Source organism: Corythoichthys intestinalis, chromosome 12 (genome assembly GCF_030265065.1).
Source record: "Corythoichthys intestinalis isolate RoL2023-P3 chromosome 12, ASM3026506v1, whole genome shotgun sequence".
Classification (NCBI taxonomy): domain Eukaryota; kingdom Metazoa; phylum Chordata; class Actinopteri; order Syngnathiformes; family Syngnathidae; genus Corythoichthys; species Corythoichthys intestinalis.
In genome coordinates this window covers 25,483,670-25,510,847 of record NC_080406.1, presented here as the reverse complement: position 1 = coordinate 25,510,847, position 27,178 = coordinate 25,483,670, and the positions used below count along the sequence as shown (strand labels likewise).

The 27,178-nt window shown below is 38.7% G+C and overlaps 1 protein-coding gene across 5 annotated transcripts in view; it reads left to right on the top strand.

The window, feature by feature from the left end:
* The window catches only part of atf2 (activating transcription factor 2), a 30,780-nt gene extending 3,951 nt beyond the window's left edge, over nt 1-26,829 (top strand). For 3 of the 5 annotated variants that reach the window (XM_057851423.1, XM_057851425.1, XM_057851424.1), the window contains 7 exons: nt 1,320-1,498; nt 3,174-3,288; nt 5,088-5,171; nt 11,367-11,594; nt 14,952-15,158; nt 17,693-17,798; nt 21,316-23,405. In XM_057851423.1, the coding sequence (XP_057707406.1) occupies nt 1,320-1,498; nt 3,174-3,288; nt 5,088-5,171; nt 11,367-11,594; nt 14,952-15,158; nt 17,693-17,798; nt 21,316-21,506 (1,110 nt within the window). In that variant the 3' untranslated portion in view covers nt 21,507-23,405. Of the gene's footprint in view, nt 1-1,319; nt 1,499-3,173; nt 3,289-5,087; nt 5,172-11,366; nt 11,595-14,951; nt 15,159-17,692; nt 17,799-21,315; nt 23,406-25,940 lie in introns of those variants that run through there. The other 2 variants (XM_057851427.1, XM_057851426.1) reach the window with 2 other exon arrangements.
* Nucleotides 26,830-27,178: the final 349 nt, after the last annotated feature.

Genomic DNA, 27,178 nt, shown 5'->3' with positions numbered 1-27,178 from the left:
TCGTTGTCTCGCGCCGTTTTGAGTGGGTTCACATATCTGTGCTGCAATTGTCGACATTACTAAGGAGTTATCCACTTGCCTTTGTTCATTGATAAGTTTAACGAGGAAGCCAAAAAAGTGTTCAACAATGCTGTGCCCTCAGCCGCTCAAGGCGGGCTGGCCCAACAGTACTGAAGTAAGCCTGTCGCTAGTATTTGTAATGCTGGCATTTGTCATGCCTTAAGGCGTCCATGTGGAAACACCAACAGCACTTCGGTTCCGCACGCAGAACTTCACTCGTGCTAATAATACATTTTATGAGGAAAAAATATGCATAAAACAAAACCGAACAGTACACAAGTGAACCGAACCGAGCATGCAAAACTGAAATGGTCCATTACATCCATGTGAAGTGTTACAGCCTTAGTATATACAGGGTGTTCCAAAATGGTTGACCCCATTCTAAATGCCCATATCTCAGAAACTACTTGATGGATCTTAATGAGTACACTTTATGTTGAAGGTCATAATTTTTACTGGTTAAATTTACAAAGAAAAATACAAATATTTGTTGGCTCTATGACAGATTTACATAAATGTTCAATGTGAGCGCTGCCTGTGACTCTGCACACGTCGAGTCGGTATTCGAGCTCGTGCCAAACTCGCTGTAGCATGTCTTCGGTAACAGTTTCCAGTGCAGCTGTAATTCTCTGTTTTGTTGTTTAGTTGGTGCCTTCTTTGCAAAATTTCTGAAGAAGGCACGCTGCACTGTCTTCGATGACTGAGTCCGGGCATACTCTAACACACAAAATGCTTTTTCTTTTGAAGTGAATGGCATTTCTTAACATGAAAAGATAGAAATTCCAAACGTGACACACAAAAACTTGAAACGTTTCTACACAAGCTTTGAAAATTTGAGGTAATTCCAATGAAAATTGTCAAAATTATTGGCCTACGAAATGGGGTCATACATTTTGGAACACCCTGTACTTTCCTGTACTCTGTTTAAAGACATAAAATAGCCTTCAATATATGATGGTTTATACAGTTACTCTTACTCAGTAGCTGACATATGAAATACAAGTATTATTATTGTAACATAGTTTTGAGTTTAGAACAAATAAATTCACATGTTCAACTTTGGAGCTTCCACTGTATTGTCCTCACTGCTTGAAATAAAAGATGATGCTCACCTTTTCAATACCAAATAGGAAATTGTTATTATTACAATTTTCACAACTAATATTTTCTCTTTTCTTCATCTTTCCTTGTAAACACTGAGACAAATAAGACACGTTGTCTGCTGTTGATGCAGCTGAGCTGTTGTGTGGTGTTTCCAGGACATATCTTTGCAGCCAACCTCACTGCCAACATCCACTATAGTCCATCCTGCATCCCTCCAAGTTCCCAATGTACTCCTAGCAACCTCAGAGGCTAATGTTGTTATACAGCAAGCGCTCCCATCGCCAACATCTAGCTCTGTTATAACCCAGGTCCCATCTACTAGTAGGCCTATAGTGTAAGTAACTCAGAATTTCCATTTTGGAAAGAGCTAAGACAGTTAATTTCTCCAATTCATTTCATTCTAAATTACTTTTGGTGCAGTTTTGTCGTGCTTGTTCTGTTTTTAATTTCAGTGCAGTTTGCAGAATATTTATTTTGGCTGTAGTAGTGTTTGTTGTTTTAAAATGTAAAATACCCTAGCCCAGTGTTTTTCAACCGGTGTGCCTTGAGAGATCCTCAAGTGTGCCGTGAGAAATGATCCAGTATCGCTTTTTTTTTTTAACGTCGTTGGGCGGAGTTGCAGTAGGAAGGAAGGAAGGAGTAGGTAGAAGGTTGTGGCCGTGTGCAGATGAACGAGGTATTGCTCGTGTCGCGTTCAATACCCTTTCTAAGAAAAACTACAAAGGTGTATGAGAAAGCCCCTCAAAGTTGTTATTGCTGAACTTGTTGCTAAATCCAAAAAGTCCCACACTATGGCAGAGACATTAATACTACCTGCCTGCAAAGCCATTATCAGCGACATGCTCGGCCATGATGCGTTTAAAGACATTGTTTACAGTAAGTCCCCTATCTGATCATTCTGAGCTTTTCAAGCCTAACTGCTATAAAAAAAAATAAAAACAGAGACAGACTGAGAGCTGTTGGAGAAGATTCCTGCCAGCATATCGGCTTTGTGTTCATCTAAACAGGCTCAAGTTTCAAACTGATTAAGTATAAATAGTGAGAAATTATTTTATAATTAAATATACTGTACAAAAAGTAATTTCGTAACATTTTTGGTTTGTGGTGTGCCACGAGATTTAAAAACGTGACGTGACTCAGAAAGGGTTGAAAAACACTGCTCTAGCCCATAGAACAAATAGGTTTACAGTGGTGACTTGAGATAGGACGAAAATGACTTACAGGGCTTACAGAATACAAGCTCTCATTCAGCTGATTAATTTTTTTAATTTATTTTTTTGACTTGTGAGCTCAAACTCGAGAAACAAATACGCAAAGGCAACAGTTTTGCAAATAGTGATTAATTCATTTTAACAGGCTTCAAATTACTTAATGCTCCTCCCAGTTGATATCTCATGTCAAACTAAACATAAAACTAATAGAATTAGTGAAGTAAAATGACCATCTACGCTGCCTTTAGAATGTCACTCTGCTATGTAAGACTAACATATTACAGAAAATGCAACCTGGAATGGATAATTGCTATTTGCATTCATTTCAATTGTGAAATATGATTGAAGAAAGGAGTGCTCTGAGTCTAAAGTGTGGACAAATCAATCTTTTATCTGAAGGCACCACTATTTCTGTTAAATAGAAATTCGTATGTGATCATCACACACAAGTTGGAATGGAGTCTTCATATAATAAAGAAACTTGCTCCTTTTAGTTTTGTGCTGTTTGTCATTGTGATTTGTTTGTCAGGTAATCATGAAAGGTGAAAACTGAATGTTTTGTTGCCTCACATAATCAAGATTGATGTCATTTAATATTAGAGTACAATAATACAATAAGTCATATTGCTTGAGCTTGATGAGTGTTTCTTCAGTCTCTCATCAGTTACTGCTTGAATGTGTTTTTTTTTTTCTTTCCATCCCTGCCACTCATATGTCTATTTACTTACTAAATCGTCAACGTGTTATTTAGTTTTTTTCTTCTGGCCTAACCATGATGTCTTGTGTTTCCTGCTGTAGGCCAGTGTCTGGCACCTTCCCGGTGCTCTTACAGCTGCCTAACGGCCAGACCATGCCCGTCGCCATTCCAGCATCCATTACCAGTTCCAATGTACATATTCCCTCTACAATCCCGGTAAGTAACGACTAACAACCCTGTAATACAGAACTGGAAATTATCTTCTTATTTCGGCTTACATCTAAGTCCTGAATGTCCCCACCAAAACCAAAAATAAGTATTAAATATTACTAGGGCTGCAGCTATCGATTATTTTAGTAGTCGATTGATCGATGAACTTGTTAGTTCGAATAATTGAGTAATCGGATAAGGAACATAAATAAAAATACATGAGCTGAGCCTCAAACGGTATAAAAAAAATAAATGAGGATCTAAGTACAACAAAAGAACAATTGGCTAACTTACATAGCAAAAGTCCGCTAGCTTTAATGCTATAAAATGCTTTTTTTTTTTTTTCTCCCCCACAATGCTCTTAACAAATGGTTCAAACACACATTCCCACAAAAACGGCTAAATATACCTATAGACAAAATTACACTAAAAAACTTAGCTTATGTTGGTCTTAACAGGGAGCAGCTGGATTCAGCCATGTGAAATGAGTTGTCATGTTCACTGTCACCACTAGAGGTTATTGTATCCAACCAAATCAATAAAACTAAATGCAAACACTTTCAAAACAAATCATTACAGCGCCACTTTAATTAAACCAATACTCGAAGCAGCAAAATTTAATCCGAATCTTTTTTTTCTAATCAAGTTAATCGATTCATCGTTGCAGCACTAAATACTACTATTGTTGTTGAATTTTCAAAGGTCACTCTCTACTTATTAAACATTAGTCCCCTACTGTACTATGTTGCCTCACTGGGCGTAGCTGGGTGATTGTGACAAATATGCTCACCTAACCTCACGACATGCTCACTTGTGTGTTCTTCACACCTTGAAAATGAACACATTAGGGTTGTCTCTTAACTGTGACTGGTCAGTGAGAGAGACGGGGGTCACATTTCCATTCCACATGCCAACAGAACACAAGTGCTCCTCGAGCGATTTTCAGACAACACTTAGTGATTGATTAATGCCACATTTTGTCCTTGCTCATCTCGGGTTCTCTTGGACAGCAGGGACTATTTACGACTTTGGCACTACAGATTTGGCAGTCAATTTGAATCTGGGGAGCAAGCGAGGAAAGTAATGGACTTTGTACGGCTGTGACGAATACGCGGGAATTGGCTGAAACACAACAGGAACCCGTCCAGCACACTTTGTCATTTGTCCTTGTTCAAGTCGAATCAACGTTGTTGATTTCTGGCAGAACACTTGGATTAGCACTAATGTGTTTTGCAATCCCATTATAAGTACGGCTCGTGCTCGGGTTATGAATCTTTTGCGCAAAGGTGAATGTATAAAGTCTTACCTTGACTTACGAGTTTAGTTTGTTCTGCTATAACGCTCGTAAGTCTGTTTACTCCCCACTCAAACCAGTTGTTCCCATTAAAGTCAATAAATGCCATTAATGCATTCCATTTTTCATTATAAATTTAATAAGATAATATTGTATTGTAAAATATAAAATTATGTAATATACATTTATGTAAGAACAGACATCCTATCACTGCTTTCACAAATGACCTATCCACAGCTTAAGTCATGCTTCTGGACCTTCAACCTGCTCTCATGCCTTCTTTAGCTTCCCTGCCCATATGCTCTCACACAGCCAGGCAGAGGTTCATTAGCAAGCACACACAGCATCTCCATGTGGCGCCGCTTCCACAAAATAACAGGCCATCCAACATAATGAGGCTGAGATATGAGGGAAATCTGCTGCATATATGTGTGTGTGTGTTTTGTGGGGGAGCGTGAGGCCACGTTTCATGGGGAAGACTAATTTCGAGCTGGTGTGTCTCTGCTGTCAGCTTGTCAGACCTGTCACCGTAGTGCCTAACGTCCCTGGCATCCCCGGACCCCCCTCGCCACAGCCAGAGCCTGCCCAGTCAGAGGTAAAACTGGTATTTATCATCATTGTATTTTGACATCAAATATTTATGAGTTACTTGCTCAAATATAGCAACTCATATACAGTAATAGCTGCTAAGTGAGATTAAACTATCAAATTACTTCACAAAGTGGGTAAAGTTGTTTGTTTATGTTATGGAAGTATTGCGCCAAGAATATTGATTTTATCTTTAGTTTAATATCCACAATTATTCATACACTTTCATAATACAGGCTTATTCAATTTTTGAAATGTACAGTTGAGTAGAACTCATTAGAATCATGAAACGTTACCTGCAGAATCTTTTTAAATGGTGGAGAAATTGCGGCTTATATAATTGGCTGAAATGTGAAAAGTTAAAAAAAAAAAAAAAAAAGGCAAATGTTTACTTAACCCTCTGATGCATAGTGGGTCACTACAGTGGACAGCTACTGAAACGTACCATTCTTTTTAATGCATTGGTTTCTATGGGTGAACTGCATAGCAACATTAAGAATGCTCTCTGCTGCCATACTGTATTGAGGTCAATTCAGTGGTCAGTTGGTGTAACTACAAGTAAATAACCTTCGAATCCAAGAAAGCCATCAACCTGCCACCCATGTCGACTGCAACTGACGTACTGTATACTGTCAATATTTAGTAAAAAAATAAAATAAAATAAAAAATTCGACTGACAGTAGTATCTAGGGAAAGATAGTATCTGTTTGGAATCTGACATATTTGTGTGTAATATTTAGAAATACATGATCAACCATGTGACATCATGCATTCTCCAGTATATTTTTGAAGACATGTTGCATAATTGTGTCACTGTTTTTATGACTACTTTGGTTATAAGTTAGTATGCAATTGTTATATTTATAAGCAGTTAATTTATATACATTTTTGTGCAGATTAGCTGTAGTTTGTATCACTACATGCATTTTATCTTAGCTTTAGCTTGCATTACTGTATGCCTTTTATCTTATTTTGTAGTCCTCAAAATCAGCAAAGAATAAGGCGGTTTACAGAATAGCCCTGGAAATTCCATCCAGCTTCAATGATGACAACAGAGACATTGGTGCTTAGGTCATACACTTCATTATGAAGTCTATGCTTAGGTGTAGGAGTCACAACTTGAAGTTTCATTGGTTTTCCCATTCAGTTCTATGCGTTGTGCCTATAGTGCTGAAAGTGTTGAAATTTTCCACAAATTGTTGAAATGTTTATCAAAGCATAAAAGGGATCAAGGGTTTCTATTAGAGCTGGGAATCTTTGGGCACCTAACGATTCGATTACGATTCAGAGGTTCCGATTCGATTATAAAATGATTATTGATGCACCCACCTCCTTTTTTTGTTGTTGTTGTTGTTTTTTTAAATGTTTTGTACATTAGTTCCAAAATTGTTCAAAAATACTCTCAGGCAAAACCAAACTACTATTTCAGTATCAAGTTAACATATAGCAGTAAACAAATATACAAAAATAACAGTAAATAAAAAAACTCCAGTCCCCATTCTGTATCAGCAGCTTTCAATCCCCGGTCAGCGTAAAGTTTCCAATTAATTTAATGTTGTTAATCAACCGTTAAAGTTGTTAAAATTGCTCCCGTTATTCCATCATTTCCCTTTTGTCTACTTTGGACATGTGAAAGTTTTAAAACTATTTTAAAGATAGATTCAAGTCAATATTTTACCGATTTAGGAGTATTTTAGATAAAAAGTTAATTAGGTTCGCTTGGAAGCAGAGGTTGCGCTAGACTTTTTCGTTGTCTGTCATTTTGACTGACGGTGTCATAAAAATCCGGTCATAATCTATTTTTACCCGTCACTTACATTTTTAAAATGATAATAATTACATATTCAATAATATTTAGTTTTCATTCATTTTTAATTAATATTCTGTCCGAATAAGCTTAACAAGAGGCAAACAGACAGCGGAGTGCACCAATCAGCGACGGGCAGACGTGCCGTTAGTAAAGCAACGAGGGGAGGACGAGGGACTTGCGCGCGGAAGTAAACATACGAGGAGAGCGGAGTTTATTCAACATGGCTAGCGCGAGACAGATTGTTGTCAATGACTCGTGTCGATGTGTTTTAGCTCATTTAAAACTGAATATACCGCGGATTGGAACATATTCTCGGCTCTCCCGTTCGCCATCTGTGTCGTTGTAGAGACGACTTTCGGCGCGCAAGAGTGACTTTGCTCGTGAAGAACACGTCACGCAAATAAACAAATCTGATTTGTCGATTGGTTTTGTACCTACTCGAGAGGCCGTTAATGGGCTGGGTCCCAGACTTTTCTCTCAGTGTTTGAAAAATACAGGGAGAACAGTCTGGCCGTGCCAGGCAAACACTCAGTTGCCTTGACATTTTTCTGAGTAAGGCCAACGACGTCATGCATCAAGAGAGACAATAGCTAATTAATATGCTCACTCGCCACCCTGTGGTCTGGGGTGTGAATTGCAACGTGTCAAAATGACAGATGGACTTCAATTTTTTCCATCACCGTTTTAAAAAACCGGTCAGTGACGGAAAATATTCGGTTAACGCGACCCCTGCTTGGAAGGTTCCCTACAACAGCCTTGCAGGGAAGTGTACTGGTTTAAGATGGCCGCCGTTTACTAACGCCTGCATCTAGCTTTTTGTAGATGTGCTGCTAACGCTACAGAATCTATATTGCATCTAGTCCTATATAAATGATATCTACCGTAACATTATGTGGATGTACTTTTTAGCAGCTTTTCGGCAGCAGTCAGGTATGTTGTTGTGTTTTTTTATCTCGTGGCATGAGTTGAGCTAGAGCCGTGAGTTGAGCATTGGCATTACCCGAGGGGCCGGTTAATGAGAAGCATGATGTTTAGCTACTCTCGCGTTGTTCCTCATTGCGTCCCGAAGACCGCGCGGCGCGCTGAGTGTGTTGTACTTCCGCTTTACTTGGCATATTTCAATAATCGGAATTTGGATGTTTGTGAATCTTTCTCGAATCTTCCACGGCCGAATCGCGAATAATCTAAGAATCGGAAATTTTGCACACCTCTAGTTTCTATATTCACAATATAACACAACTTAATTCATTTTTGATAGTAAATTTACATTATTTTATGTTAAGTGTGCAGGTAGGTGCATGGATTTCACTAGAGTGAACATGTCTGTAACTTCATGAAAAAAATTATATTTTTGAGAAATAAGTATTTTTTTTATATATATATTATTATTATTATTTTCATGTCCTTAGAAGAATAAAAAACATATGAGACAAAAAAATCTTGACCAAGGATTTCATAATTCGTATCAGAGGGTTAAAGCGGAAGTTCTGAATTTTTGACATGTGGCCTCATCTTCGAGTTTAACAAATTCCGTGTAGTTTCTAAATTATTTGTTAGTTTCAGGGCACCGGAATAGCTAAGCTAGCGCGACTCAATGGTCCCTTCTTTGCATGCCAATAAAAAAATGATACAGATCTACGAACAGATCCAAATTAGTTTAATAAATTCAAAATGCAGATCATTGTTCAAAAACACCCATGCAGCCAAACAATGTCACACCAAACTGCCGTAATTCATTTTATTCTGCAGGACTATTTTTTTTATTTAGATGCGTAATACGAATACAATAGAGAGGAGTGCTTCGGCCACTCATGCTCATGCTATATTCGAGGAAGGTGGGAAGTCTGACTTATCCCGCTCGGATGGTACCAGTTGTGACCTTAAAGCTTTCCAAGCGAATTTAAACGGCAAAGATGGCTGATCGGAAATTGGAATTGGGATTGGAAACTCTGACTTTTCACCTTCCTCGAATGCAACATCAGTCTGCTTGGTTAACTGACGGCCGGCAACATGGCGAAATGTGCATTTAGTTGCTGTGGAAACAGAAGAAATGGGCAAAGAAGAATTTTCACAAGTTCCCTATGAAGAGCGGGGAACAATATAAACTGGTTACTTGCTGCTGGCTAGGACATAAGAAATCAGCGGTGGAAAAAAAACTGTTTGATATCACTCCACTCTGCTCCTCTGCAAACATGCTGGATTACAAATGTTGAAGTTCGTACTGCAAATATTGACATGCAAAGGTAAGTTTTAATAACTTTCTCCTGAAAACATAGCCAACACGGTTGATTGCATGGCGCATCGATGATATTCATGTGTGCCAATGTTGTTTTTTATTGGCATGCTAAGTCTGCCCAATTGACTTGCGCTAGCTTTGCCACTCCGGAGCCCTGAAACTAACAAACTGCACAGAATTTGTTGAAATCAAATCCACGGACTAATTAAACCCTAGCTCAGGGGTTTTCAACCCAGTCCTCAAGGCACACTGTGGGTCCTGGTTTTTGTTCCAGCCGATCCAGCAGAGACAGTTGAACCAATGAGGCTTCTGCTAAAACAAGCCACACCTGACTGCAATCAACTGATTGCACTTGTAAAACACCAGATTGGGGAAAAAGTGTTGTCATCTTGTTTGGTAAGAATGAAATCCTGCACCCACAGTGTGCCTTAGTGGAATAGGTTGGGAACCCCTGCCCTAGCTAACTCAATTAAACCCTAGCTAACTCAAAGATTAAGCCTGATGTCTTTAATATCACTTTCTTGTATCGTTTACCAGCAGGTGAAGCATAAATATATCCAATTACTTTGACAGGGGCAAAATAATTTTGAGCTAAACAATATGCATCTTTTGTATCTCATTCCGAGTGTCCATTTTGAGACATTAAAACAATAATAATAATTGTGAATTGAATAACTGTTTTACCATGTTTTAAATTTTTTATTTTAAGTGCCCTTGAACCCAATATGTGCTCGAATTTTCATCGAGATAATCACAACTTTGTTGCAGCAAATTCCACCAGTGTAAGAAAATAATAGGAATGAGGGTGTGTTGTGAGATGTGTAGCTATGTGATGAAGCACGTATCACAGAACCTGTAAGTGTTCACAGCATGCGTTGCTGCTCGAAATTAACAGATAAACTGTGGACAGGAGGTGTTCATGTTGCCACAGAGAGATTGATCCTGATTGGGTTGAAAAAGGAGGATGGAGGATGGCGAAGGAGGTGTTGTTTCTGTTTCACGGGGTGCGGAGATGACAAACATGGAAATGCCGTACACCGTTTCACCGGGAAGCCAGAGCCAGCTGGGGGCAACCTGGCACATGCTCAGTGAGACACATTAAGTCAGCCTCACCCGGCATGGAACCTTTTTGTTCAGCAGAATCCTGCCTGACCTGCATCCCCCCACCTCCTCTCACTCCTGGCGCCTCCCACTGCACTCAGCTCATCAGCAAACACCTAATGAGCCCACGTCAAGGAAACAGACCCCTGCGCAACCTGAGGGGAGGCGGGTGGTTGGGGGAGCACTGCGCAGAGACGGAGCTTTACAAGGACTGATGATGCTGCAAAGACCACAATAATGATAATTAACTTGCTGAATTTAGAAGATTATACTGTTAATTAGTTGCAAAATAAAGATAAGTAATATAGTAGCAGATGGTTGAATAACACCCATGAGAGGGAGGGTTATTACACTGATGAGCTTTCCATGGCAGAGATGAAATATGAATCTGACTGGCTTCCCCCTCTTTCTCGGGGCCATTCCAAGAGAATAATATCTTGTTTCTGCCAGAAGAGCTTCTGGAAGGGTATTGCACCATAAACTCATTTGGTAGATAGATTGGTCTGGCAAAGGTACTTGTTAGAATAATGCTCTCTTCTGTTTTCTCATGTAAATGTATCACCTCTCACTTTGTTAGTGTTTCGAAGGGCTCATTGTCTTTCACCTTGTTGGCTGATGCTTGATGTGTGTGTTTGTGGCCGAGTTATCATTGCTAGGAATCCCACTCGTGTACAGGCGGATGTATTCTATCCTTGCAGAGTCTGTTAGGGTCAAGTTAGGGCAGTAGCGATCGAATACTTTTGAATGAGTATTCCACGGATCATCCAAGTAATCAAGTAACAACAGCACATTCATTTTTTTTTGGGTCCTGTTAGAGTCGCCAAAGTCATGTTCTACAGTATGTGACTTTATGTATGGTTTTAGAAAATGGGCCTGGTCTTTAAGTAATATGGACGTCAGCAAACGAGTTCAGAGTTGTCTTGTTTGGTGTGGAAATAATCCCAAACTTTTCACATTCCGTTTCTTCTGAACCTTTTCTTCCCTGTCTCGCAGCCCTTTCACACACTTATTCTTACATCAGAATCTCAGGACTGTCAAAAACATGTCCTTTACAGAAACCAAAAGGCTCGCTAAGCCAGGAGCTTCCGCCACTAACCAATGGTGATGGCAGTGAGGTCCAGAGCAGCGCCATAACGCACACTGCTGCTCCTGCTTCTCCAGCTCCAATCCCCGCTCCTAACCCTTCTACGTCCCTCGCACTGGCCTCGAACTTGCCACCTGCCAGTGAGGAACCCTCTGCACATTCCCTGCAGCAGCCAGCCACCTCCACGACAGAGACACCTGTAAGTACTCGCACTGCCACTGTTTTAGTTGTGTACTTGAGCGTCGTCTACATACAGCCATGTTAAAAAATTAGGACACCCTATGGAAGCCTGTGTTTTCTAACATATTTGGTCATATGGATATTAAATATCAATTTTAACAGTCTTGAGAGATTCAATTAATGGAAATAAACAAAATTGAAAAAAATATTTTTGTATAACTTTCTGTAAAATGTAATTTTAAATAAATGCAAATTCTGTTGAGGAATAAATTAGGACACACCCACATTCTGTCCCACTTCAAATGGCTAAAATCACACACAGGTGTATCACATCAGGCGCACATGAATAGAACATCATAACCCAGTGTTTTGAAGGGTGCTTGCCTGATTTAAACCTCACATTTACCGTAATTTCCCGAATATAACGCGCACTTTTTTTCCCCAAAATCAACTTGTAAAATCATGGTGCGCATTATAAACGGGTACATGGATGGAGACAGAAATATATATATATATATATATATATATATACCGATTTTTTTTTTTTTATTGACACGGCCACGTTGTGTTGAAGAAACGTATGCGGCGACCCGTTGCCGACCATTACGGTACGTGACGTCACCATTTTGTTTCGGTAATACTTCACTCTAATCGGCCGAATGATTTCGTCTGTGTTAAATTCTGCTTTTTTTACTCTTCATAAAGCACGGAATTTAGTTTCTTGAACTCATTTGAGTCAACGTTTATTGCTGCTCCGCAACTCTGACCATAACAAATGTAAGCACACAGACTTCCTGTGTCCGTCAACTATATCTGTCCCTCAGGAAACTCAATCCCAAATAACAATAGTTCCTATTACTGTCGTGGTCAAAGCGATGAGCTCTCACGGATTTCCGACTTACGTTCTCACTTTCATTTTACCGTATCAATCCATGGAAGAAACATTTCTTCATCATGATGAAACGAGCAAGTTATACAGCAGCCTTTAAAAGAAAAGTCACATCTGTTTTGTTTTCTCCTAGATTCTGGTAAGCTGGAGAAGTTGTCAAAACGTATTATTACCGTAAATATTGTCAGTTTATGGTAATGTTTTGAACTACCAATATGCTATGCTTGTGCTGTGTTTCTTGTGCTGTGTTTCACCAGTCAGTAAAATGACATTTCTGTATCTGTACACGAGCTCTGTTTTCTTGTATTCTTCTATTTATTGGTGCTAAAATTAGGGTGCGCGTTATAAACGGGTACAATATTTTTCCCTAGATTTTACAAGTAAATTTGGGGTGCGCATTATACACGGGTGCGCCTTATATTCGGGAAATTACGGTAGTTGGATCTGCCCCTTGACTGTTGAAGTAAGAGAAAACACCATGGTGAGATCAAAGGAGCTGTCTGAGGCCTTCACAAAGAAAATTGTAGACGCTTATGAGTCTGGTAAGGGATTTCAAAAGATAGCAAAATAAAATCAGCCATTCCACTGTCTGGAAAATAGTCTACAAGTGGAGGACATTCAAAACCGCTGCCAACATGCTCAGGTCTGGCTCTCCAAACAAGTTCACCCCGAGAGCAGACCGCAGGATTCTAAAAGAAGTCTCCAAAAACCCTAAAATGTCATCACGGGACATACAGCAGGCTCTTGCTACTGTTGATGTGAAAGTGCATGCCTCTACAATCAGAAAGAGACTTCACAAGTTTAACCTTCATGGGAGGTGTGCAAGGAGGAAACCTTGGCTCTCCAAAAAGAACATGAAGGCCAGACTGAATTTAGACAAAGACCAGAACCTCTGGACTAATGTTCTTTGGACAGATAATTCTAAAATTGAATTATTTGGAGACCAGAACAGTGGACATGTTTGGCCTAAACCCAATACAGCATTCCAGGAAAACAACCTCATACAAACTGTGAAGCATAAAAGACACCTGTCCACAACCTCAGTCTGTCACACTCTAAACTCCACTATGACCAAGACCAAAGAGCTGTCGAAGGACACCAGAGACAAAATTGTAGACCTGCACCAGGCTGGGAAGACTGAATCTGCAATAGGTAAAACGCTTAGTGTAAAGAAATCAACGGTGGGAGCAATTATTAGAAAATGGAAGACATAAAAGACCACTGATAATCTCCCTCGATCTGGGGCTCCATGCAAGATCTCACCCCGTGGCGTCAAAATGATAACAAGAAAGGTTAGCAAAAATCCCAGAACCACACGGGGAGACCTAGTGAATGACCTACAGAGAGCTGGGACCACAGTAACAAAGGCTACGATCAGTAACACAATGTGCCGCCAGGGACTCAAATCCTGCACTGCCAGACGTGTCCCCCTGCTGAAGAAAGTACACGTCCAGGCCCGTCTGCGGTTCGCTAGAGAGCATTTGGATGATCCAGAAGAGGACTGGGAGAATGTGTTATGGTCAGATGAAACCAAAATAGAACTTTTTGGTAGAAACACAGGTTCTTGTGTTTGGAGGAGAAAGAATACTGAATTGCATCCAAAGAGCACCATAACCACTGTGAAGCATGGGCGTGGAAACATCATGGTTGGGGGCTGTTTTTCTGCAAAGGGACCAGGACGACTGATCTGTGTAAAGGAAAGAATGAATGGGGCCATGTATCGAGAGATTTGAGTGAAAATCTCCTTCCATCAGCAAGGGCATTGAAGATGAGACGTGGCTGGGTCTTTCAGCATCACAATGATCCCAAACACACAACTAGGGCAACGAAGGAGTGGCTTCGTAAGAAGCATTTCAAGGTCCTGGAGTGGCCTAGCCAGTCCCCAGATCTCAACCCCATAGAAAGTCAGTGGAGGGAGTTGAAAGTCCGTGTTGCCCAACGGCAGCCCCAAAACATCACTGCTCTAGAGGAGATTTGCATGGAGGAATGGGCAAAAATACCAGCAACAGTGTGTGAAAAGCTTGTGAAGAGTTACAGAAAACGTTTGACCTCCGTTATTGCCAACAAAGGGTACATAACAAAGTATTGAGATGAACTTTTGGTATTGACCAAATACTTATTTTCCACCATTATTTGCAAATAAATTCTTTATCTAAATACTTATTTGCCCCACCGTATGTCATTTTTTCTCAGATTTTTCAGGGGAACACAAAAACTAACATTTGTTAAAATGTTGATATTTACAAATAATTTAAATATTTTCTCTTGAAAAAAATAACTTAGGCTAATATTTTCAGAGGGTGACAACATGTACCCTGTTATTTACTGGCAACCACTTCAGGGTGTACCAAGCCTGTTGCCCAAAGTCACAAACAACACATGACTCCAAACAAGATGAGCCCTCTTGAAAATGAATATTTTATTTTTTACATTGTTTACAATAACATACACAATGGTGGTTTTACTATTCATGTAAATTTGTTGCAGGCTTCCCCGGTGCCCCTTGCAACAAACCCTCCAAGCACAGGCGGACGGCGGCGCAGGACCACAAGTGACGACCCAGATGAGAAGCGCCGTAAGTTTCTGGAGCGCAACAGGGCTGCGGCCTCACGCTGCAGACAGAAGAGGAAAGTATGGGTGCAGTCCTTGGAGAAGAAGGCGGACGATCTCCACTCTATAAATGGACAGCTTCAGGTACTCCGCCACTGATAAGCGTGTGCATGCACTCTACCATCAACATCCCCAGACTTTTCCTTCTCTTGTGATGAAGTCATTAAAGCCCATTAAGGAGGGACGCTGTGCGACAGCAGCGGCACTTGTGTGTGTATGTGAGGCCTTTCCATCGATACATGGCTGTCAATAAAGATGTTTCCTCCAGATGTCAGCCGCACACAAGCGTGTCCTCGCTTCTGTCTCAGCAGTTTACTGAATAGCCTCAAAACTCTCAGCGGGAAAGGTGTCCGCTTGAACCTTCATTTCACTGGAAGCAATTAAGAATGTGATGCTGACAAGTTCGATGCAGTTCATGTATCCGCCGTCTCTGTTGACATATTTTAGTCAGGGGTGCAGCACATCGGTGTTACAGACAATTAAGTAAGATGTTGTGTTTATGTCGCATCATCTTGTTTTTTTATGTAGAGGCTGGAGAAGGAGAAGGACATCAAGAAGGTTGAAGTAGTTGATATTCAGGTGGACAGCAAGTCGACAGAGAAAATGTGATTTGAAATGAAAAAGATAACAGGAAGGATCTTTGGTTGAAAAGGCTGTACAGTCAGGGAAATGAAACAGGAAAAAGAGAATGGTAGTGTAGTATTACACGATCACAGCCCAGCTGATGAGCAAATTTGCCTCAATTGGCGCACGATTATTTTAACATCATCTTTAACTGGCCTTTTAATGAGGTGCCTCTCAGGGCACCCAACATCATACAAATCCCATTTTACCCAAACTCTTCAAACTAAGCAACCGGAGCAAGGTTTTAGTCTTTGTGGTGTAATGCAGTTTTGCACTAAAGCAGTTGTTGTTCGTTGAAAAGGGCTCTTTCCCTCTGTAATTAACAAAATAAGTAGGGGTGCACGATATCCATTTTTTGAAACCGATATTGATAACTTCCTGCTCCTTAAGGCCGATACCGATACGATAGCCGATAATATATATATAATTTTTCAATGTATATTCACCTGAGTTTTTGAACACCCGTAGGTCAAAAATACTACTGGTGGATTCAGCATAGATTTGCCTTTGACCTAACCAGAATTTTCATAATGACATGAACATTATTCTAATGAACTAAGCAAAGACAAGAACAGTTTTTGACTTCAAATAAAGTGCCCATATTAGTTTTTTCAAATAAATATTTAAATTTGAGTCAATCACAATCAATCAGTCAATATCATTGACGATGTGTTCCCCTGAACAATAAGCACACAGAACTAAAAGGTATTGTGCTTTGTCAGTAGATAAAACATTTGGTGCAACAGGAGAGGAGACTTTTGTCGTCTTGGTCCATGAAACAACTTTCTTAACCTGACAATTATAGGACAGCAAGCCCATCAATAACCAAAAGGCCTCTCAATATGTCTTGTAAACATAACACAGTAAAATGCAAACATATGCTAATTGCCATAGTAAGGTTCATCACTCAGTGATGGAAAAATAAGGCCTCTAGAACAATAATAAAACTTACTAACAGGAGTGGGAAAAAAAAACACACCCCAATCCACCGACACCGTGCCAAAATTAATTTTAATAGGGCCGATAATATATCATGTTATTTGATTTACTGGGATGACGCCATAATTCCTATTATCGGAGCGATAATTATCGTGCACCTCAAAAAATACGAGTATCTTTCGAATACTTGACTGGTGTTAACGTCGCTCATTTCCTTTTTTGTTTTTAACCTTTTGGAATGTGTTGACCAGGGGTGAAATGATTTATCCAAAAACCTGAATAATAATAATATACAGTGTATAAATAACATTCAAGCAAAAACTTCAATCTTTAATACACTGTTAAGTAATATTTTAGCTTTTTTCAACCCAGTCCCTCTCACTTGAATCTTATTGCATTGTACTTTTTATTGAGGTTGGCGTGCCTATATCCTTAATCAGGCTCACAAAATGCAATACACATGGTCTCTCCAGTTGGGTTTAAATCTGTTCTACAATACTTTCATCCTGCAAACCCCAGCTTAACTACACAGATGGAATCAAATACATTGGAGCCTTTTAGACTAATAGATTGAGCCACTTGCCTCCTCTTAAAGGCGAGAAGAAGGAGCTTAAATCTGCCAGCGGTTGTTCCATGCGCCCCGGTCGCACTAAATCCAGTTAAAGTCACCTTCAACACAATCAGGCTCCTTTTTAAAAATTTTTTTTTATTTTACTAAGACATGCAGAAATCCTTGGAGACTCTTAACGACATATGGATGTAAATCTCAGCTGCATCTACAAAGTTTTGCCCACAATTACAGAGCTCACGTTATAGTGCGTAGCGGATTGTCATTCGCTTCTTGTACACTTGACTTAACGCATTGGCTGCCATTGAATGATCGCCGTCAGCCCTCCCAGTCAAAAGTCTATTGCAGAGTCGTAGATGGACTTGAGAGTTTATCTACTACTCTGTATCCTTTTTGTTTCTCCATCTTACAATGTGCATATCGTGTCAGTTTCCCAACATGGCACTATTTAACACTGTCACCATTTGTCTCCTTTCTCCCGTATAAGAGTGAAGTCACCCTGCTGAGAAGCGAAGTGGCTCAGCTGAAGCAGCTCCTTCTGGCTCATAAAGATTGTCCTGTAACCGCCATGCAGAAGAAGTCTGGCTATCACAGTGAGTAATGCGCTATTATTCTAAGATCCGGGATACTCGCCGCCAACTCCTCTGAAATAAGCTCCAGCTAACCAAAACGAGCAACAGGAACAGCAATTGATACGTGAGGACACCCATGTTTTCTCGAAACTTTGAAAAGTTGAAATGATAATAGACCAGGTGTACTTTGAAACAAATCCTTGCTACTATCATCCATCTGAGGGACCACAGGTGGTAACTGCGAGTAAGCCATGTTTTAAGCCTTGTATATGACACCAAAACAAATATTTGGATGGTCCAATCAAATATACTCTGTATAAACATTTTTCTCAGCTAAACTGACCAAAATTTGCTCTCCATTTGTTATTTTGTACAGGCCTCATGACTATTTTGTTATCTCACTCAAAAACTGCCCAAATACGCTGTTTAATATATGCCAGATTTGTTGACAGCTAAAAGCTAATGAAACTCGTGTAATTCCAAACTTCCAATACTGTTAGACATTTTTTTAATGATAAATTGTTTCCTCTTATACTGAAATTACAGAAGAAAAGACAGTTTGTATTATTACAATATGGTGGTAATCTGAGGAAGAAAATAGGAACTTTAAAAATATTATATTTCAAAGAAATAGTTATAATATTGTAGTCACAAATGCATAAGTCTTATGAGGGAAAAATTGAGTTACAGTTAAGTATAAGCTCACAAACTGTTGAAATCTTTAATTGTATCATAATATTGTGAAGTTTTTTTCCAAATGAAATATGACTTCATTCTCTTAGCGTTATTCATGTGATCAAACATTTTTATTCTTGAAAAAATTAACTTTCTAACATTACAACTCCATTAATATTTTCCTTTTCTCTCCCCTAATAACACTTGTTCCTTCATGTATGACTTCATACACTTGATTTATTTTGCCTCGTTACCCTTATGTTTAATTACCAAATTCATCATAAGTATACTTTCATTATAACATTAGGCCCGGCACCTACTTAAATTACAAATATCCAATAAAGAATAGTTTGAGATTTGATGGATTTGTTCATAAGAGAACAGTTATTAAATGAGACCCAATCACTTTTCATTATACAGCATAATAAATCCAATTGGACGAGCTGGAAATCTCAGTTGGAGTCCAGTCAAATGCTGACATTACTGATTCAGAAAAGTGCATCAATTCCTTCAGGCTGATCCATGGCTGTTTTAGTCTTCCCCATAAGACTCAAACACGCCGCCTCTCTGTGACGGCGCTGCCCAGGCACGGCTGTGGCAAGTGGGAAGGAATTGCTTAAAAGCGTCCCTCCAGTCAGCCAACTTGAGTTTGGCACACTGAGTCGCCCATCTGTTTGCTGCAAAGTTGCCATTTCAAAAAATGGAGCGAAAGAGCGAGCAGTTAGAAGCTTATTGGAGAGCTGTGACATCGCATGTCTTTTTGAACAGATTATGCTCACTTGATCTTGGCTTAAATATGACATATTGTCAGGCTAATCATGTGAAAGCAAAATGAACAGGTCAAAGTCAGAACATTTGCACTTTGATTTGCCATCTGCACACTCTCAAAATGGGTGCAAAAACAACCTGCTACATTTCATGAGCAGAATTAGTATTCATTATCTTCCAAAATCAGTGCTGCGGTGTGTTTTAACTCACACACGGCCATTGATAGCGATAGACGTCAATTTCCCTTTCATTGGCAAATAAGCTAACCTTGTATACTTTATTAATTAAATATATCTTTAATACGACTACTTAGAGGTTTAACTAACTCTTAACTCGTCCCAAAAAACAAGTCGATGTCACTGAATGAAGATTTTTAACACTCATCCTTCGTACTCATATTTGCCATTGGTGGAGTATGCAAAAAGAAAATATATTATCATAGACTTCACTATCAGTTGACGGGACACGGGCTTGGGGCTGATTCGTAGGGGGCCTATTTTCAAAAACCTAAAATTCAAATATTTTCAAAACCAAAGCCGCTAGCAACCTAAAACTAAAACAGGCACCTCCCTGAGGCATATATTAGTCTCCATGAGCAGCAACATAAAAAAATTCAAAGTCTTTCCCTAATATAATCCCCTTTTTTTTTTTTTTTCATACAAGTATAACAAAACTTAAAACTGCTATAAAATTCTCAAATTTTATGCTAGATGCACAAATATCACCAAATGCAGAGATAATTACCTATTTCTTCAGAATCAATAGCAGTATTTAACATATATAAGATTTTGCCCATAATAGCAATTTTTTTTTAATTTAGTGCAGGTTTTCAACAGCTAATAAACTACTGTTTTCACATCATAAACTTAATACATAAGGAAGGCATACAGAATCATCTAAATTTTACTCAACAAAAGCAAATTTTGCATTTTTCTATTTCCAATCACAATTTATTTGGGTTGAATTCCAATGTTACTATTGCCTCAGCACGGAGGCATGTCTAATTTTTTTTCTTTTTTTTTTTTTTTTTTTTAAATGCGTCTGTCCCGGAATCTCTATAGATAAGAACCTAGAACAGTCTAGATTCTTGGTTAAAGGCAAAAAACCAGGCAGTTGTCATTCATTTTACCCTAAATATTTCGAGCTAAAGTTACGCAAATTTTTTTCCATGCATTTTTTTCCACGTTTCACAGTGCATGCATTGCGCTATTTTATATAATAATAACCTTGAATCCTCGACCAAATCACTCTTGAGACACTCCTGCCTGTTTGTATTAAGTAAAGCTTTTGTTCTTTTTCCACCTAAATCCGGCGTTTGAACGCAGCGTGTTTGAGTTTATCACAGTGACCCAAACGCTCTGCCTGGGTCGGTCTCCAACAGGAAGCCGTGGCGCAATGTTTGTGGGAGCTGTCTTGTCAACTGATGGTGAAGTCTATGAGATTGTACAAATCCTGCACCACAGTAAAAATGAAAGAGCATGAGACTGAATTAGAGCGAGCATAGCAACTTCAAGTTCTTCTAATTATTCTTTGGTTTCTACTATATTTGGATCCCCTTTGGCACTGTTACAGGTCAGTCTTTGTACTACAACCGATGTAGTTATGTATTTGTCGTGCCGTGGTATTACAGCACACTGTGATTTAATTTTTTTCCAACAAGGTTTGTGTCTCATGTATTTTAAAAAACGATGAAGATGTTAAAAATCAGTATTTGAGTAGCACATGTTATCCAGGCACAAAAACGGAGAGTAGAAGCTGCTGTCTCTCTCCTCCCCGTCAGGATCCAATTAATTCAAGGCAAGTGCCTAACAGCTGGTGGCATTTTGACTCCAAGTCTTGCGTACTCTCAAGTGGGAGCATCATTAAAATCAGGTGCTGTAATCATCTGTCGCCGCAGTTGTTGGCAAGGTAACCAAAAACAAATGGGATGGAGGTGGGAGTGGGTGCCCTCATAATGTACATTTAAATTGACATTGGGAGCTTTAATTAAAGTAGGGGTAAATAGAGGTAAAGGCTTCAGCACGCAAATAGCACTCAGGCATCGCGGCGGGCTCTTCCGGAAGCCGGTCCAAGACATTTTTGCTCCTCGCCACAGTCGCTGACAAAGACGAGAGCTGCGAGGAGATGTCGGTCCCCAGCAGCCCTCAGAGCGAAGCCATCCAGCACAGCTCCGTCAGCACCTCCAATGGGGTCAGCTCCTCCTCAGCACTCGCCACGTCCAACCAGAGCACAGATGAGAGCCAGCCGCTGAGCGGCGCCGCAGAGTCTTTGCCTTCGGGGAGCTGATCGGACCTGTCCTGAGCTGGAATCCGTCACGGGAGCGCTGTTCCAGTGACTCTCGGTGTCTCGCGCACACACAGGAAAGGGACTGTCCTCCAGCCTCGCTTTGGACCATTCTGTTATTTATTATTCTTTATGTTGGGTCCATTTTTATTCTCTTAGGACAATAGTAATGTGAACGAGACAAAAAGGAATACGCACTTTAGATGTAACGTATTGCTGTTATTTCATCTTAATGAGTTTTTTTTCAATAACAGTTGCCCTCAGTAGGGATGGGCACAATCCATTAATTTATTAATTGATCACTATGCTGTCAGTGCTGTGCAATTGAACTTACTGATTACTCATTCAAACTGGGTAACATTTAAATGAGGCAAAAATAGATGTGAAATTCTTTATTTTAATAAGATAGTTCTCATTTTCATTTGTTTTTATCAGAATTTAATTTTCATCCACTAAATACTGAATACAATTTAGAAAAAAATTATTTCTATTTCAGTTTTAAGTATTTTATTCATACAGTATTTATTTTGTTGACATTTCTAATGTTTTCAATGGCTTATTTTAATTTTTTATTTAGTTTAGGTGTATTGACTGACAGACAAATAAAAACAAGGAAAACATTATTATAGGCATTAGAATGCCAGCTGCCAGCTGTTCATTTAAGAACTTTTGATTTTGGTTAGAATAAAAAATTGCTAGATATCTGCTCTTAAATTATTCTCTTATGTTTGTTGTTATACATTTGTCCAACTATTTCTACCTTTTATTTATACAAGGCATGTAGAATGGAAAAGAAATTAATAAGATAAGGGGATGGTTTTATGGCACAACTCTTTGTTTAGTCTGACTCTGGAATGGAAAAAGCAGTTCAGAATATCTAGACATCTTGTTATCCATGATCCGTTGTAGTAAATTGAGTCAAATGCCCAGCTTTACTCAAAAGGTTGGAATACCAAAGTATATTCACACATTAATTTATTTTAAGTTATTGAGATACTTGACAATATGATTTGTTTTCTGTATTTTGCACATTTAGAAAAACCACGGGTTTACATTTTTTTCAAACCGGCAGCTTTTGTCACATGTAATTGTAAATGGCTGAATCCAATCTTACCACTGGACTACTTTTTTCCGTCGTCTGTGATGGTGGGATCCGCTATAGTCGCATTGTGCCGTTTGAATGTTCACACGTAGCCTCTGCCTGTTCAAAAAAAAAACAAACAAACAAAAAAAAACAACGTATGACTGAAGACGCACAGTTAGAAGTGTGCATTGTTTCAGCAACATTCCATCTGTAATTCCAAATCTGTGATTGTAGGCTAGCAGGGCACCGTGTTGTCATGGCGACATTCATGATTTTCTATAAATGGTTAGCAGCAGGGGTGTGATTGCTTTTGCTATTTAAATGTATAAATGGCTTTATGCAGCACATTTGAGAATATGATGCTCTTCTAATAGCTCCTTTTAAACCGTTCATGTGAACAACATCAATGATACAGTTGTATGTTCTAGGTGTTGTACTTAGTTCTTCATCGGAGTCCTATATTAAGAAGTTGTGAGCTTCAAATTACTTTTAATCATTTTCATTTAAAGAACAGAAATAAAGTCCCACCGTGATGTTAAAGTACTCTATTGGCTTACTACTGTGTAGTCATCCAAGATGATTATTGAATATAAATCTTTTTTTCAACTGTATTGTGCTCTCTGCATGACGTGATTTCTCTGCGAGAATTCAACAATACTTCAGTCAGATAAATATCAGTCAACAAGCAGCATTGTTTTAGTTGAACTGCTAAAACCAGGGTGTGATACTGTGTTTAATGTGTATTCGTCACTTGTGAACGTTCTCTATCAAATTGCAATTGATTACTTGTTGGAATAAACCTTTTAATAGATATTTAATATTTGCTTCTGTTGTTATTGAATTGTTCAAAAATGGTCACATCACACTTTTTTTGAAATGGGATTAAAATGTCTCTCGCAAGGGCGTTGGTTTGCATAGGGACATAGCACTACCATCTTTTCAGGATGCACAAATTATCCCCACCAACTTTTTAAGCAATCTTATTTGGATCATATAATGCTTTCAGTTGTATAGGTAATTTAGATTGTCTTCCCATATTTTGTAAGGATGGAATTGGCCCTACTATTAAGTGAACTAATTTCATTCTATTCAGACTTATTTACCCCATTTCACTTGCTGAATGTGCCAGTCATTTTTTTTTTCCTCAAACGCACGTTCTATTGGCTGATAACTTGACATCCCCTCCCCCCCACACGCACTCACAGCCCCGACAGAAATACAACATGTCGCTAACATACCGCTTCCCCCGCACCCTTCGAAAAGGAGGGATATTAGAAGGTTGTTTTGTCCAGCAGCAGCCACTCTAAGTAATGTAAAAAGACGTCAATGTTGTGGAGGTGGTGAACACGGCACTAATTTTGCTACTGAAAGCCCGACTGATCAGAGTTGGCGTAACATTAAATTGTGTGAATTTGCTAACCTGCAAAACTCGAGTAGGAAGCTGCTTAGAGAGAAATGTCCTCCTGTATGTGTTTTCTACTGTTAACGTTAATTAAACTGAGAAATGTAGTGAACGGAGGGTTAAGCCCTTCTCCCCAATTTTCTTTCTTTTTTTTTTTTTTTTTTTTTTTTAATGTGGTCTTAAAGCAGCCCAAATGAGCTTTCATTTTTGTTGAGTTTGGCTGTGCTTGTGGACAAAAGCAGTAGTGTTTTACCTGAAGGAAGGCACCATATTCATTTATTTTTGTTATTCCCACAAGTTTTTTCAGTTATATTTAATTTATTTTGACAGACAATGTTGAGTGGTCTTAAGACAAATGTTTGTTTTTTGCATTCCTGGATGGTTAAGAGATTATGAACAAGTTTGTGTTCATTGTATATGTGAATAAAAGTTATGTTCAAATCTTGCAATTTAAATTTGCTAATAGAATCCAGACATTTATTCTGGAAGTTTTAAAAAGATTTCTTTCGTAGTTTTTGAAAACAAAGGCAACACTGTATCGCCTAAACAAATACATATTAAAGTTTTAAGTCAATATAAATTTATTTTTCGATTAATCATTTAGCCTATTAATTAGGTTCATATTCGTAAGAAATGCAGCCCTGACACCAGTTCAACCAATCTGTTTGGTCTTATTAATGTCCCGTCCTTAGCAAAAAGCATACATGCAGGTTATGCTGTTATATCGTCCGTACCAATGTTGAGACCAAACCTACGCCTTTGGTCTCGATATAAACAAAAACAATTTAATTTTCAATTTTTTTATATTTAATTCACTCCTCTAGAGATGTAATCTTTACTTGTGGTGCATACTGCCATCTAGTGGAACAAAACCAAACAGTCATAATAGGTAACTTGAAGCGCTTCCAAATCAAATTCATACAGAAAGCCTGTTAAAAAAATAGCACACCAACGCGTACATATATAATCTATGCAGTAAGTTTTATTTTTCGTAATTGAACTTTAGAAATGAGCTGATATTCTAAATAATGGAGATGTATATGTAATGATATTTCAGAGATTAATTTTAAAGCCTAATGTTGTGTGTGTGTCGCATTTTCAATGGCTCTTTATTTATTAAAAAAAAAAAAAAAACTGCCTTGATTTTTAATCATATACCACTTATGTTTGTCCTAACAAAAAAATAAATAAATAAATAAAATAAAAAAGAGGCACTAGCTACGTATTTCCAACAGGTTGCGCTGCATCCAAACAAATACGAGCCCTGTGACAGCAAGCATTTTTATCGCTTGCAACTTGATTGGAATGATTGGGGGAGGGTGGTTTAATATTTTTAATGGCAGTATATGTTCTTTCACTGCAGAAAATGTTTTAACAGCTGCTGTCTGATTTCCAATTCAGTGATTCCCCACTCAAGGTATACTTTAAATTATATTTGAACAGCTATCACGCTTATATAAATTGCAGCTTTTTACCACAACGTACAGCAACGACTTTAACAAACATTTGTACATTAGTAATCATGATGAAAATGAGTCAATGTGTTATTTATGACAGTTTACTAATTTTGCCAAATTCTCCCTAGCAACATGGTATGTCTTGACAGTGCATAAGTAGGCCATGCTTGATTAGCTGCTGATCACACAGGGGAGAGTTGTAAACATTACAATGTAGGTCACGGCATTCACAAATAACATGTTTGCTTTGGGGGCCGGGGGCTTTATATATACAAAGCCACAAGCAAATGGTGCCACTGTGCAGTAGAATGTTCTGTATCTTTAAGGGAGGATGACTACAAAGCATATAACAGTGAGGTTTCTTTTTTTTCCTCCCTTTAATAAAACAGTGAGGTTCAATCATTTCCCCCCGTTGACTAAAAAAATGTTTCTTACTTGTATTGAGTTCATTTTGCATACACTTATAGATTAGTCGAAATTTTCTTTTATTCCAGAAAATTTCAGTGACCATCTGACGAATGGTGTTCGCCGAAACATGTCAGGTAATTATATCACCTACTATTGTCTGGGCTAAAAGAAAATTTTGATTAGACAAAAAAAAATTGTTTGATATCAAAAGAGCAAAAGAGATTTGTCATTTATTCACATGTGTTTACAGTGGATCATTTTTTACCAAAATACAGTTTGGCTAAGCAAATTATTGGAACACGAAAAAATATTTCAATTGAATACAACTTGATATTTCTTTGCAAATCATTGACATGACAAGGTTAGAATCTTTCTACATGTTGAAAAACGTAATCGATTAATATTTTTGTAACATTCATGGCAATAAGTGAGTTAACAGGTAGTCCCCGGGTTACGAACGAGTTCCGTTCCTAGGCTGGCGATGTAACCCGAATATCCACTTAAGTCAGAATTAACCCTTTAAGTACCTTTTAACACCCTCAAAATGTAATTTTAAAAAATCCCAAAACATGTATTTTACATCATATGAACAAACTAAAGTAAAAAATAACATATTGCTTCCCTACGGTAACACCAATCACTCCATAGTTCTTCTTCAAATGGCATTTATTAATTTGTCACCGTCAAACAATGAACACACAATTCAAAAATAAAATCATGACAAAGAGCGTACAATAATGCTATAAAGTACTGGAGACAGTAGCTTACAAAAACATACCTCATTGGCAGCACAATAATACCGAGAAATATAAGGTCCCAATCTTGAGCAATTCAACAAGGGGAACGGCAGCTATTCGTGGCAACGGTCCAGCGGTGAAAACCAACGCTACTCTATAAGCTAGCTGGCTAATAGCAAGCTAACGTGGGGGGAATCACCGAGTTGCGGGCTAATAGCGAGCTAATGGGGAAGGGAGGGTATCACCGCTGTTTACAGTTTCTCAGCCTTCTTGAAATGTAACTGGCATTCACCCCCGCTTCCCAACGTGACAGCAATGCTTGACAGAAAGTAGCGCTGGCATGACGTCAAACAAGTCCGAGTACAACAAAGACAAGTGGACCGCACATAATTGTGGGATAATGAAATACCAGATATGCATAGCTATTACTGTAGAACTCAACCAATTAGACCTAATGAGTAACAAAAGTATGACAAAAAATTTACTGTACTTACCATCAATGCTGAGAGGTGGCATACAAGACAATGTTTTGTGAGAAAAAAACAGCGGACGAGACATGCGCCGTAAAATCGAAATCGCTTAAGTTG